This window comes from Carassius gibelio, chromosome B14 (assembly GCF_023724105.1).
Source record: "Carassius gibelio isolate Cgi1373 ecotype wild population from Czech Republic chromosome B14, carGib1.2-hapl.c, whole genome shotgun sequence".
NCBI classification, from domain to species: domain Eukaryota; kingdom Metazoa; phylum Chordata; class Actinopteri; order Cypriniformes; family Cyprinidae; genus Carassius; species Carassius gibelio.
In genome coordinates, this window is record NC_068409.1 from 28,758,136 (window position 1) to 28,772,874 (window position 14,739).

Consider the following 14,739-nt stretch of genomic DNA (forward strand, 5'->3'; position numbering starts at 1 on the left):
CTCCTCCTTATAACTTTGTGATTGTTCAATACAGCAGTTTCGTTGTGAAGATTTGACCTCCAACTGCTCCTCAGCAATCTGATTCAATCTCTCACAGTCTGCGAATCAATCCCCCACAATTCACCTGTGCTACATACAATCCCTGCACTAAGAGATTCTCATTCCACTCTCTCGTTTCAAGGAGACAGAAGATCACAGTAACGGAGCTAGAGTTAATCTTCAAAAAGTCCTTAGTCGAGTTCTTTTTCTATGAGTTAATGTATCAGCACAATCTAGAAGACTTTTGTGAAAAATACTGCCATTGCATCAGCAAATTATGAGAAATGTGAAAAAAAGAAAAAAAAAAGAAAGAAAAGGATTCTGGAAATATGGAGCTCCACCATAAAATGAAAGCAGAAGGGAGTGGTTTGGAAGTAATGTGATCTGGAGTCTTTTCCAATAACACAGTATTGACACAGTTCATCACCGGCCAGGGGAAATAAAGAATCACAGAAATACTGTGAGAGGTTGCTTGGTGTATGGACACTGGTGAAATAAGTCAAAGTGTTGATCTGGGTACAAAGTAAATTCATATTTGATGTACATACAGTTTCTGTGTTAAAGGAACACTATTTATTTTACACATTAGACTCAACATGCAACAAATACCGTCATTTGTATATTGATAATAAAATACTTTTCTATGGTGACCTGGAGGGGACATGTTCAGTTTATTTAGTTTTGCGTTGGCCATGAGATATTAAATTGTGGGAATGCCATATTAACATTGACCGTAAATTGGACTGTAATAATATATTGTGGATGACATCCTTATGTCCTGGCCTCGAGATACTATGTTGAGGGAATGACATTGTTTTCTCAATGCCACGAGTTTAATGTGTAAATATACCTTTGTTACCTGGGGTTATCAGAGATGGATTTATTAATACTTTATTTTGAATTAAGAAATAATTATATTAGTTATTATTTAAATTATAATTACATTATTGAATTACTTTAACCATAGTCCTAGGCTACCGGACTGTATTGGGCGCAATGTAGAAATCATTTGAATGAAGTTTATCATAAATAAATGTTTCATCAAGTACTGTACATAAAATAAAATAGCCCTAAAAGAAAACATTTTTTTCCATCCCACAGTCTTTTAAGTACATTAACTTATTGTCTTTTTCTGTAATATTTGTATATTATTATTATTATTATTATTATTATTATTATTATTGCTTATATTCTTATATTCACTGTTATGTATTTGATTTATTTTCCCTTCATTTTCATCTTTTTACTCAATGTTCTAAATAGTTTTGTAAATAATAACCTACTGTCAATGCCCGACATACCAATTAAGCTATGATTATGCTATGACTTATTGGAATTTTTACCGAAAGTGCAGTTAAAAGGTTGATTTTAACATATATTTTATTTTATTCCAGCCAATTAATAGATTGTTATAAATATAATGTTTCATTGAGGAATGAAGGAAAGGACATGACGTGTGACATTCCATACTAAAAATTTGTGCTCTGCATTTAACCCATCCAAGTGCACACACACAGCACTGAGTAGTGAACAAATATGCACACACACACCGTGAACACACCATTGGAGCAGTGGGCGGCCAATGCTGTGGTGCCTGGGGAGCAGTTTTGGGTGCGGAGCTGTGCTCAAGGGTCTCACCTCAGTCAGTGGGAGAGCTGGTTATTCACTACCCCACCTTCAATCCCTAAAGACTTGAACCCACGACCTTCTGGTTACAAGTCCATTTCTCTATCCATTAGGCCCCTCATATGAAAACATTTATTATCACATATGACTGTGAATACAATCATTAATTGTCAGGCGTTTACAGTATTTGCGAAATTGGGGGTCGAACTCATCGGACTCGTAACCCAAAGATTGTGGGTTCGAGTTTCGTACCGGCAGAGATTGTAGGTGGGGGGAGTGCATGTACAGTGCTCTCTCCCACCTTCAGTACCATGACTGAGGTGCCCTTGAGCAAGGCACCGAACCCCCAACGGCCGCAGAAAAAATGGCTGCCCACTGCTCCGGGTGTGTGTTCACGGTGTGTGTGTGTGTTCACTGCTCTGTGTGTGTGCACTTTGGATGAGGTAAATGCAGAGCACTAATTCTGAGTATGGGTCACCATACTTGGCCACATGTCACGTCATTTTGACTTTTCACTGATACAATATTAATAAAAAAATACTATCTTAATTATATAATACATTAATTAGGTGAAGGGCTACATGAACTGAAAGGGGAAATAATAATATATAAAAATAAATACAAAAATATATAGTTAATATAATGATATTATTATAGAAGCCTACAGCTATATAATAATAATATACAAATATCAAATAAAAAGACACAATCAATTAACATATTTACAAGTCTGTGGTATGGATAAAATGTTTTACACATCTGTGTTACACATAGGTTTGTTTACACATTAAATTCTTGGCCATGAGAAAAGGACGTCGTTCCCTCACCATAGGACCTTGAGGCCATGATTTCACATTACATGGCCACGACATAAGGATGTCGTTACCTTGACAAAATGACTTTGTGGCCACAACATATTATCACGTTCCCACAAGTTAATATGTCATGGCCATGACAAAACTATAACTAACTATTATTATTATTATTTTTTTTTTAATGATTATTTTGAGAATTTTGTCTCATAAAAGCTCATTAAAAAGTTCCATTTCTACATTGTATTTGCATAATTTAGCTCCTCTATCCATCGGAATGGTTCAGGCTAGTGGTACACGGCTGCTGAACCTTACCTCAAATGCACTCTGCCCAAAACGCTATGTTTCCAACAGCAGAGTCACATTTCATGCTGCCGGTGGGAGATCAAGCAGTGGTACGAGTTGACTGGGATGGCGAAACAGGTGAGGGCCAGTGTTGGACTCTAATTATGTCTCCAACACAACGGAAAACTAATCAAGACAAATGCCTGGGGTCTGTGTTTCTGCTTTGCCTCTCTGAATCATTCATGGACCTATCAAAGTATTCATGAGTTGAGAATGAAACTCTGCGTCTATCACGAAAATGCTCCATTATGCAAATTCCCCTGGTGGTCCTGCATAATTAAGCAAACATGATTTAATTATGACAATTATGAAGTCTCAATAAGTGAATATGCTATATGACTGAAGGATTTTTTGAAGCAACCTTTACCATATGTGGTGTGTAGCATGTATATGGAAAAAAATACTGTGCATTTGGTAGGTTTGGAGGGTCCTTATTTTGCTGGTATTGCTTTCTTTAAACTTTAATACAAACTCCTACAGTCTTTTGGATATTGAGGTTAATGCCCTCAGGTGTAGGGCACCACCTCAGAGAAGGGCTGATGCTGAAATAGACTCCAGAAAATACATTTGATGATAGAAGGAAAAGAAAATAGCCACTAATTTCTGCCTTAGAGCAGTGATACATAGTGTAAGGTTCAACTGTCCAGGAAAACTATCCTTTAGACACATCTTTGCACACAGGGGATGTGTTCAGCTCAGTCATTACTGACATAAACTAAAAAAATGCAAAAAAATGTTAAGTCACCATGAAACACAAATTATAATATTTGAATATAAAAGTTTTGGGGTGAGTAAACGTTTTTGAAAGTCTTTTATGCACATCGGTGTTCATTAACAACAACAACAACAACTATGTAAGTTATATTGTGAAATGTTATACAATTTAAACCATTTTTTTTAATAGAAAACTATTTTATATGTACTTTATTCCTGTGATTTTACTCCAGTCTTCAATGTACAAGACTGGTAACAAGAATTAAGAAGAAAACTTCTTTTTTTTATGCCGACTTCAGTCACTTGGTATATTACAACTATGGGCTATATTTATACAAGTATAAACATGAGTTTATAAAGTTTCATCCAGCAACATCAATTCTCTCATTCATTCATTCACTCTCAAGCTGCTCCAAATCTATTTGACCAGTTTTTTTCCATGCAACCCAAATGCCTTACATGCCATCACAATGGATGGATTCTGAAGCATTCAAACTTTGCAAAAGTATATACAGTTTAAAAGTGATCTGTATGACGTATGTGCTATTTGAACTTTTCCAAAGTAATACAAAAGCAGACCAATTTACTGAAACCAGCTGTGTCAGTTTCGACAAATTGTAGTGAATGAAGTGTTCAGGCAAGTATTCTGAACTACTCTAACACTATTCATAAAAACAATCTAAAAAGAAAGGAAAGGGCCACATACTATGCATTGTTTATATATACATATATATATATATATACATATATATATATATATATATATATATATATATATATATATATATATATTTCTCTTGTTTAGGATAGAGCTCTGCGCACTTATCCTTAAATTATATCCCAGCATGCAATGGCAAAGAGATGCCGACACTGTTCAGACTGTGACAGTGCAGAACACAAAATTACAGTGTGTGAAATTATAAATCTGACAAGATCCCTACAGTAGACTGCCTGATACAAACAAAAAAAGTAGATAAATGGACAAAGTAACCATCACATTTGGCTTTTGGCGAGGCTTTTGCTAACAAGGGTTTCGTGTTTGACTGTGGAGTTGTGGGTACTCAGACATATTGCTTCTCTGCATCTGTTCTTTTATTTGCGTTCACCATCTCTCATGATATCAGCAGAGCAAACATGGGATCCTCTAACTCAACAAGTGCACAGCTGCAGCAGACCACCGGGAGATCAGCACTACTATTGTTTGTATGTTTACAGCAGGTGGTGTTTATCTGACAGCCTTAAATACTTGGCCAGTATTTTTTCCCCCTTGACAAGACAGCAACAGCATATAGTCTCTCTTGTTCATAGATGATGAGCACAATCACACCTGAGTGCTTCGCATCACCCCAGGCTCAAATCACTTGTCTGTTTAAATCGTCCTCAGTTCACATCTGCTTACATTTCCGCTAAAAAAAATTCTTCTGGGACCAGAGATGTACTCAAATAATTAATGATAGCAACTTGCGGCAGGATTTGCTTCACAACTTAATTGAACCAGAATGTTTGCATTGTTTTACAAGAGAGACTATTGTTTGGTGCCGGACTATTAATGTCTAAAGGTGAAGTGTGTAGCCCCTTCTCCACAAGCAGTATTAAACAACGATTATTTTGTTATTTTGAACTTTTTAATTAAAAAAGAATCTGCTTCCTCAAAAAGATTAAAGTCTGCATCAACCGGAAGTTGCCGACTGGATTTCAGTATAGTGATGTATTACCAACTGAAACGGAATATTGAGTGGAGGCCGGGGTTTTTATTTTTGCGCTCCCTCTCTCATTTCTCACTCACAGCAAATTAACAGTAGGAGGGGTGTGATTAGACATATTCTGCCCAATCCATCAAACTGACGTCATAAGAGAAGGCATGCTATTCCAGAGCGGAAGCAAATGATCAGAATTTAATTAAAGATTACCAAGACAATTGTTTTCAGAGGATTGACTTGCACAGATTAATTGTTGACTTTAAGACTAGCAATCTGCGCAAAAAAAATATCTTAAATTTTGATTTAATGCGGATTTTAAGCAAAACAAGTTTTCAACATGAATAAAATGAAAAAGAAGAAAAAAAATTCTCGAGCACCAAATCAACTTGGAACGATTCCTGAAGGACCATGTGACTCTGAATAGTGTATATAGTGTATATTTAGCTTTATAAGATATTTTACAATATATTATAAAATATTTTTTTATTTTTAATAAATTAAAAAACAGTAAATACTAATTTAACTGTGATAATATGCACTATATTTACCTATAATTTACTATTTATTTAATTTTTTTTAATTAAATGCAGCTTTAGTGAGCATAAGATACATAAAAAAAAAATTATTATTGGTTCCAAACTTTTAATGTGTAATGTCAATATAAGAAGTCAACATGTTGGCCTGAATAAAAGAAACACAGCAATAATTGAAAATGGCAGCTATAAAACTTAATGTGTTGTTGAAAAAAAAAAACAATGCCTTTTAACAGTGAAAAAAATACACACTTCAACTTGAGGCCATTAGAAACAAAACCGGAAGACTTTTACTCAGTGGCTCTTTAGTTTTACTCAGTGGGTCTTTAAATGTTTTGGCGGACATCCAATTTTATGATCTCTAGAGCACCATGGCTGGGCTGAAGGACACTGTCTGACCTGTAAAGCTTGAGGAGAGAGACAGAGAGGGGACCAAGATTATTATCTCCCCCTCTGAGTGCAGTGTGATTTCCTCCACTGACCTGTAGAACAGCTCTGACCCCAATTGCTAATGGCTGTCCACCAACTTCACCTTGTTTTGCCCTTTAGATGTGCGATTACTTTTGTCACACGCCCCTACAACCTTTCAGAAGCTGTAATCCTCACTGTACATTCAACAACCAACATACAACTTTGTGCTATGAGTCCTAGTTTTTATTGCTCTGTATCAGTGGTCGTCTTGTGTAACCAAACCTCAGTGGAAGCTAATTTTAGGCATGCACTTTGCTGTATAAAAACCACATCTCCCATTCATAAGTTGCACAGCAACAAGGACAAATTCATTACACAAAGCTGAAGCAGCCGGCTAAAGGATCATTGATATCAATAAGAACAATTTTAAATGTAGTGCTTGGGCACAAGTTGGAAATGTATTTGCCGGGCTGGTGCGCTCTGTGGAAGCAGGGAGCCGTGTATCATCTCAGGCTTATGAGTTCAGACCTGCCGTTGCAGGAATAATGCAAGTGGAAACCCCAGCTGACAGTGCAGGATTGTTCCTCTCATGCCCAATGAAAGCAACAGCACAGACTATCAAATCCAACCGTTTAGCCCAGTTTTAACACAAGAGACGTATCAGAGCTACTCGTGACACACACTAATGCATTAAAAGAACAGTTTACCCCACATTTAATTATTCACTCACCTTCATGTTGATCAAATCCTGTATGACCTTTTTTCTTCCGTGGAAGATTAAAGAATTATAAGTAATTTAGCTGTATGCACTTTGCAGTTAATAATGCAATGAATAATGATTCAACAGTGAAGCAAAGGCACCATTAATGTATCATAAAAGTGGTCCATTTAACTTACGCAAGCTATACCATAGCTTTGTGTGTAAAACAAGTCTTCAATCATAGAACATGTTGATGCCCTAGATCTCCTAGAGAAAACTCTAATCATTATTTTAATTTCTTTTTTTATTTTATTTTATTTTTTAATGAAACCAACAGTTTGGTTTAAATCACTGACTCAGTAATTCAGTTTCAGCTCACTGTATGACAGTGCTGTTACTGTTAACAAAAACTAAAACTATTAAAATCATTTTCGATAACTGAAATAAAGCTGTAAGCATTGCAAGCATTTTAATTAACATGAAATAATGTAAATCATTAGATAATACGTTCATTAGGAAACATTAATAAGCACATTATCTCACATTTCTATTTGAATATATTAACTAATGATCAGTTAAGCATAATATAATTAATATTTGTTATTGATAAAAAATAATAATATTATAAAAGCATTACTATGGTTACACTTTATTTTTAAGGTGTCCTTGTTACAGAGTAATTGTACATTTAAGTACTGACTAAGAAATATTAATTGACTATACAGTGGGGACCGAAAGTTTGGGCACCCCTTGCAGAATCTGTGAAAATATGAGTAATTTTCAAAAAATAAGAGAGATCATACTAATGATATTTTTTTATTTTTTATTTAGTACTGTCCTGAGTAAGATATTGTACATAAAATATTTTAACATTTATTCCACAAGACAAAGAAATTGCTGAAATTATTAAAATAACCCCACTCAAAAGTTTGGGCACCTTTGGTTCTTAATACTGTGTTCTGTTACCTTCTGTTTTGTGATGGTTGTGCATTAGTCCCTTGTTTGTTCTGAACAGTTAAACTGAGCAGCGTTCTTCAGAAAAATCTTTAAGGTCCTGCAGATTCTTCAGTTTTCCAGCATCTTTACATATTTGAACCTTTTCCAGCCGGGACTTTATGATTTTGAGATGCACCTTATCACACTGAGGACATTTGAGGGACTCAAACACAACTATTTAAAAAGATTCAAACATTCACTGATGCTCCAGAAGGAAAAAAGATGCATTAAGAGCTGGGGGGTGAAAACTTTTGGAATTTGAAGATCAAGGTAAATTGTACTTAATTTGTGTACCGGGAAACATACAAGTATCTTCTGTTGCTTACGAAGGGCAGAACTAAATGGAAAACAATTATATTTCAACAAAATAAGACAAATTTGGCCATCTTCATTGTGTACAAATGATTTGCTATATCACGCCTATGAGAATATTCTTTAACACAGCGATCATAGAAATCATATTAGTCTGCTTGAGGAGAAACCATGAGTGAGACGGTCTACAGCGAGTGTTGATCCAGACAGCTGGCGGAGTTCACCTGTCAGAGAAGAGATCAAGGGGTCTGGATGAACTGACTCCAGATCAGTGGGCAGAGCAATAGAGAATCTGTGTAAATACTGTCATCCATTATGCATGCGCACAGACAGCACTGGCTCAGGCTCTGTGACCTGTGAGGAAACCATGGCCTTCTGTGTGCACTGTGCATTGCTCGATCAAATCTCGCTAAACTACAATAGCTAGACCCCTGAACTCGGTCTGAGGACTACATATCCCAACACCTCCACAAAACCATTACAGAAAATGTGACCGATGAGTGTATGGTGACCTGTGAGGTTACTCTGCATCCTTCACTGCCCACAACTTCATGGCTTCAATACAATAAACCTGACTGTATCCATAAGCATTTATATAAATGCACATATACGCTACTATTTAAAAGTCTGGGGTCAGAAATGAATACTTTTATTCAGCAGGGACACATTAAAATGATCAAAAGTGACAGTAAAGTGTACTGTGTGTATATAAGTATATATATATATATATATATATATATATATATATATATATATATATATATATATATATATATATATATATATACAGGGGTGCACATAAGTGGACATAAAAAAAAAGTGTTATGGTTGACAGCTGTTAATGCACAATTACTTTTTTACATCACAAACTGTACTATATAAGTTTTATTTTCAACCTGAAAGCATAAATCTAGGCTATTCCATGCAGTTTTCAAAGCACAATACAAAACTGTGACATTCATCCACTGACACTCTTTAAAAAGCAGCGCTAAATCCAGAAGCACGTATAATTACTTGCCGGCAACCTGCCAAAATAAAAATGCTGATTTTAAGTTTGAATATGATGAAACCGCTTTTGTTCATTTATTTTTAGATGCTTTTTTTCCCAAAGCAAATTAAAATTGGGGAATACATAAAGCGATTCTTCTTAAAGAGGCAAACAAACAAAGTACTAGTAAATATTAGCATCTTTTTTTTAACGTTTATTTACTATAAGTAAATGCATTTGTATTTAATAATAGGATTGAATTTTATTTAAAATAATATTATAACACAGTATTATTTAGTTTATTTACTATGTTTTAATAAAAAAAAAACGAAATAAATAAAGTGTTATAATATTATAACTATTATTAATTCATTTGTTATAGTTGCATTTAATGGGTCACAATATACGCAGTGTGAGGACCAAACCAAATCTACAGGTTCTCTTCTGAGAAAATGATGTGCACCCCTATATATATATTTTAACATTTTTATAACATTTTAATACATGTGCCATAAAACTGCTGACAAATATTGAAATATCTGGCCTCTGGGACTCTTCTTCCATATTGCATCTCCTTCTGTTTTTATCTATAGTTTTCTGAAGCTTATAAACTATTAACGTTCAGTCTGATGAATAATGCAAAGAAACAGGGAGTGAAGTTCCATCATAAGGACAGATGGGCTGTACTTCATGACTTATACATACACGTTTTCCGAGCGGAGTCCTCCACGAATAGAGAAGAAATGTCCTCGTCCACTCCTGCTTCATTACGGGCGATGCAGGTATAGGCACCGGTGTCCTCGAAATGGACGTTACTGATGTGCACCTCGCTCCCATTAGCTGGAAAGGAAAAAAGAAAAGCCTGAAGTGAACTTTTCCACCATCACTTCTAAATTACTTGAGAATGAAACAGTTCTATTTATGTAAGTTCTTCTAATGGGATGGTAAGAAATGTGTTTGATATTGGCTTAAACATTTATAGTGTTCTCAAGTTGTCATGTTAGCTTTAGTCTGAACAGCCGACGTCGGAGGAATGTTTGTTGAGGAGAGGCCCCACAGGGGGGATTGTGGGATTGAGTAAAGATCTAGATCATGACAAACACGTCAGTCACTGCTACAGTGCAACCAGCAGGCATCAAGGCTAAATAAAGCTGCTTCACAATGACAAGATCAACGATGGCTTTGTGTAAAGATATGGGTACATTTTTTTTTTCAATGTGAAATCTGCTAGTCTAAAGCTTTTGTTGAGAATAGAGAACTGTATTGTCATTAGACTTGGGAATTCCCTGAATTCTAATTCAGAACTGGTTATATTTTAATCCTGACAGAGTTTTCTTCACTACTTATTTAGCATTGCATTAACCACTACTGAATCTACAATGCCAAACATACCAGAATGGATGGATACACAATAAATTACTCTTATGAGTCTGTTCTTTTTAGTGATTTAAACACTTACAATTGACGGTGGGACTAAATGTTCATATAACAACATTATGCATTTGTCAGTAGTTTATTTACTCAAATGCAGAATAAAATGTTACTACATTTTAAAAAGTTTGGGATCAGTAAAACATAATACATAATAAAAAAACATCTAATAATTATATCTTATGCTAATCAAGGCTGCATTTATTTGATCAAAAATACAGTAAAAACAACAGTAATATGGAATATTATTACAAAATTATTATTATTATTATTTTTACATTTTAACATAGCTTAAAATGTATTCATCCAATGCAAAGCTGAATTTCAGCATAATGTTACGTTATAAAATATAATAAAGAAATATAAAAGAGTAAAAAGTGTTACTAACCCCAAACATTTGAAGGGTAGTGTATACTTAATATCACATCTAAAAAACTGTGAAAAGTCATTAAGAAGTATGTTTTAAAACACCTTTATTATTAAAATTCCATATTTCATTAGGCAGTGCAATTGAATTTTTATTCTAAATATTTATTTCTTAAATAAACTAAAAAGAACTTAAATTCTCTAAATAAGAATTACATTTCAATGGATTATTTGTTTGTACCCTGAAGTGTGAGTTGCTTGGAGAGTTTTGTGGTGATGTCCATGCCATTCTTCAGCCATGAGAGTTGTGGGTCAGGGATGCCCTCAGCGTAGCACCGCAGACTGGCTGTGACCCCCGGCTCACGTGCCTGGCTCTCTGGATACACCCGAATAACAGGGGGCACTATATAAAAAAAACAAACAAAAAAAACAAAAAAACAAGAAAGGACAGATTTGTAAGCAAAGTGAATGGATCAACAAATAAACAACATCCTGAATAGTAGGAATAGCAAAATATATGTTTTTTCTTTTATTTACAAGAACATATTTGTTTGCCTTTTGACTTTCAAAAATCCTCTATATGCCACGAGATCATCACGGAAACTCAAATGAGCTTGAGAGGATGGTTGCCAAATTGTCATTAATTATTAAATAAAGATTACTCTTAGAAAAAATAAATACTAATATGGACAACAATAATAAGCATCTGGATTTAACCAGTTTACTTTATTTAGAACTCTATATGAGAGGAAATGGGAGAAATGTTTGGACAGCAGTGGCGGGGGGCACCATTTTGTAACAAAAGGGGGTTGATTTAATGAAATGCTTTGCTTCAAGGCACAGGGAGTAGAATCTGAGTCTTAAGCTCCCTGGGACTATTTACTGTGGAGTTTCACTCACGATTGGAAAGCAGAAATCATTTAGTGTAAAAATTGCGAGCTCAGGCCCTTGTGGTGTTCCAAGATCAGCTCATTGGTAATAAACAGATTATGATAAACAGTAAACCACATGAAAACAAAGCCATGCATGATTGAAATGTATAAAAGCATGTCAGCATATATGTGATACAGAGTTTGAGAAAGTAAAAGCATATCATATCTATTTCAGCAAGGGTGTGATTTACCTACAGCACCTGACCAGCAGCCTCGTGTCTACAAGTTATAAAAAGTAAGGACATCCTATTATATTCCATGGTTTTCCTCATCGGGACAAAATAAAAAAATTAGCAGGCTCATTCCAGGTCTTAAAATTTGGAAAATTAAACTTCAGATGAACAACAACACATGACATATTGCACTGTGTCATTGTTTATTTAACAAAGTGGAAAAGCAATGGGTGACAAAAAATATGGGACAAGTATGGCATGTTTGGAAGGCTTGTCAAGAGAAAGCTTCTTCAATCTAAAAAAAACATGGTAGCACGGTTTAGGTTTGCAAAGTTGCATCTGAACAAACCATAAATCTTCTAGAACAATGACCTCTGAATAAATTATACCAAAGTGAAGATGCTTGGCCATAATGCACAGCTGCTGTTTGGTGAAAACCTAACAAGCATATCAGCATAAACAGCTCATACCAAAAGTCACACATGCTGGTGGAGGGCTGATGATTTTGGGCTTGGTTTGTAGCCACAGGACCTGGTCACCTCACAGTCATTGAGTGGACCATGAACTCCTCTGTTAATATTTAGAATATAAAATATTCTAGTCAAATGTGAGGACATCCGTCCAACAGTTCAAACGTTGGTGAAGATTGGGTGATGCAACAGGAAAATGATCCCAAGCAGACCAGCAAATCTACAACACAACAGCTGAAGAGAAAAGAATCAAGGTTCTGCAAAAGCCCAGTCATAGTCCAGAGTATATATACACTTGAGTCGTATATTGTTCATACAACTCAAGTGTTTTGATGCCATAAAAATAGCTGTGTGAGGAAATATCTTCAACCAAAACTCTGATATGGGCAAAAAACAAACGAGCAAGCAAACAAACAAAAAAAGCCATATGGATTTGTTCTTTACTAAGCTCAACCTAGAAAAGGTAACAATCCTTACGAAATGACTTTTCTTTCTGTGTGTAGATGTCTCTATGTGTAACTGAATCTATCTTTGTGTGTATTTTATTACCTGGGGATCGACTTGAGATAGTCCCCTGTGTGAAACGCATCAAAGCTGACAGCTCTATCACAAAATTCTCATGGCCCCTTGTCTCCTCCAATCTCCCTCCTTTTATTCCTCCGCCCGCATTTTCGTTGTTTTCCCCAGTGTTGATTTTCTGTGAGAATAAGCAAGTGCCTTGGCTTGGCAGCGTGTAAGTCCACCATCACTGGACCGGATAAATTCTCTGTGTGTATTTGTTCCTCCGTGAAATTGAGAGTCAGATTTATTAGTTTATGTTTGTCTTTGTCTCTCTTGGTGTGCGGACGTGTCCATTACATGCGGCAGCGAGAAGTGTGTGTTATTCTGGAGCTTGTGTATGTGCGTCAGTGCTGATGAGCTTTCAGTGTCCTCGATTAGAGTTTCCTCTCCATTTCACCACCTCTGAGACTCAGCAGGTCTCTGTGAACCTGTCCGACCCTTTTCATTTCCCCAGCTTACACCGCTCTCATACATCTATGTGCTCCTTAGGGTCTTTAAAAATAACAGAAAATGACACCCACACCCATTCACACTATATATGTATACAGTATACATACTCATACATACATAACAGAGATAGCCTTCGCAGAGAGGCTTATTAATATTTTTCTTTCTTTCTTTTTTTACGTTTATTATATTCACCTCAGTTAGCAATAAAACAAACCCCTGCCTGGAAAACAAAGCAACATGATTAGATTGTCATTATTATAAATGATAAAAGGCTCTAAGGACTACAAATGAAAACCAAAAGGTTGGTGGTCATTTACGTGTGCCATGCAGGACATTAATTAAAAACTGTTTGTCTGCTATAAAGAAATGGAAATGCTTTAGCTCAAATTAAACTACACAGATAAAAAAAAAAAAAAAACTGACTGAGGACTCTGAAAAAAATAAAACCAAGCAATACTCCAATCCTTTTGGTCACCCAGAAGCATAATTAAGGAAAGCACTAGTGCCCTTGTTACTTAAAACACAAAAAGGGCACATGTATCATCTCCTAATTAATTTCCAATTTCATCACAGATCTGACCACGATTAATTGCTAGGCAACAACTTTGGAGGCAAGTTCAATTGTTTTTTTTTTTTCACAGCATGGAATGTGAGTATGGTATACAACATGCCACATACAATGTACATGTATGCATGTGATTACAATGCAAGCTGTCAAGTTGTGTTGTGTGCTTGAAGTGAACATAAATATTGAGTGAGCTACAGTAAAGTGCATGTTTCATTTTGGATTCCATTCATTATTTCTTTAAATCCAATGCTTATTATACAGCTCTCTGGAAAACATGATTTTGATTAATAATGCAAGTGAATGCGCTCGTACATTACATACCATTAACCTGTAGGGTGTGCGTTTGGAAAAGCTGCTCGTAGCCGTCTACATGGCACGTGTAGTTGCCCATGTGCGTAGTGGTCACCTTGGTAATGTACAGTGATCCATCATCTCCGAAATCCTGTTAAAAATACACAAAACTACCATCACCATGACCTTACAGAGTGAAAGATTACGACACACAAGTGCAAACAACAGCCCAGAGCTGGAAATGTCAGAGTGTGGTCCTATAATCAACGTTAGCTTGAATGCATTAATCTGCAAATAAAAATGTTGAAGCGCAATCAAGCA

The 14,739-nt window shown here is 35.5% G+C and overlaps 1 protein-coding gene across 2 annotated transcripts in view; it reads right to left on the reverse strand.

Annotated features, from left to right (window-relative positions):
• The window catches only part of LOC127971150 (follistatin-related protein 5-like), a 111,818-nt gene that overhangs the window by 14,893 nt on the left and 82,186 nt on the right, over positions 1-14,739 (reverse strand). For both annotated transcript variants that reach the window (XM_052573979.1, XM_052573978.1), the window contains exons 8-10: positions 14,449-14,569; positions 11,215-11,376; positions 9,882-10,016 (exon numbers count right to left, since the gene is read on the reverse strand). In XM_052573979.1, coding sequence (XP_052429939.1) covers positions 9,882-10,016; positions 11,215-11,376; positions 14,449-14,569 — 418 coding nt within the window. The remainder of the gene's footprint in view (positions 1-9,881; positions 10,017-11,214; positions 11,377-14,448; positions 14,570-14,739) is intronic.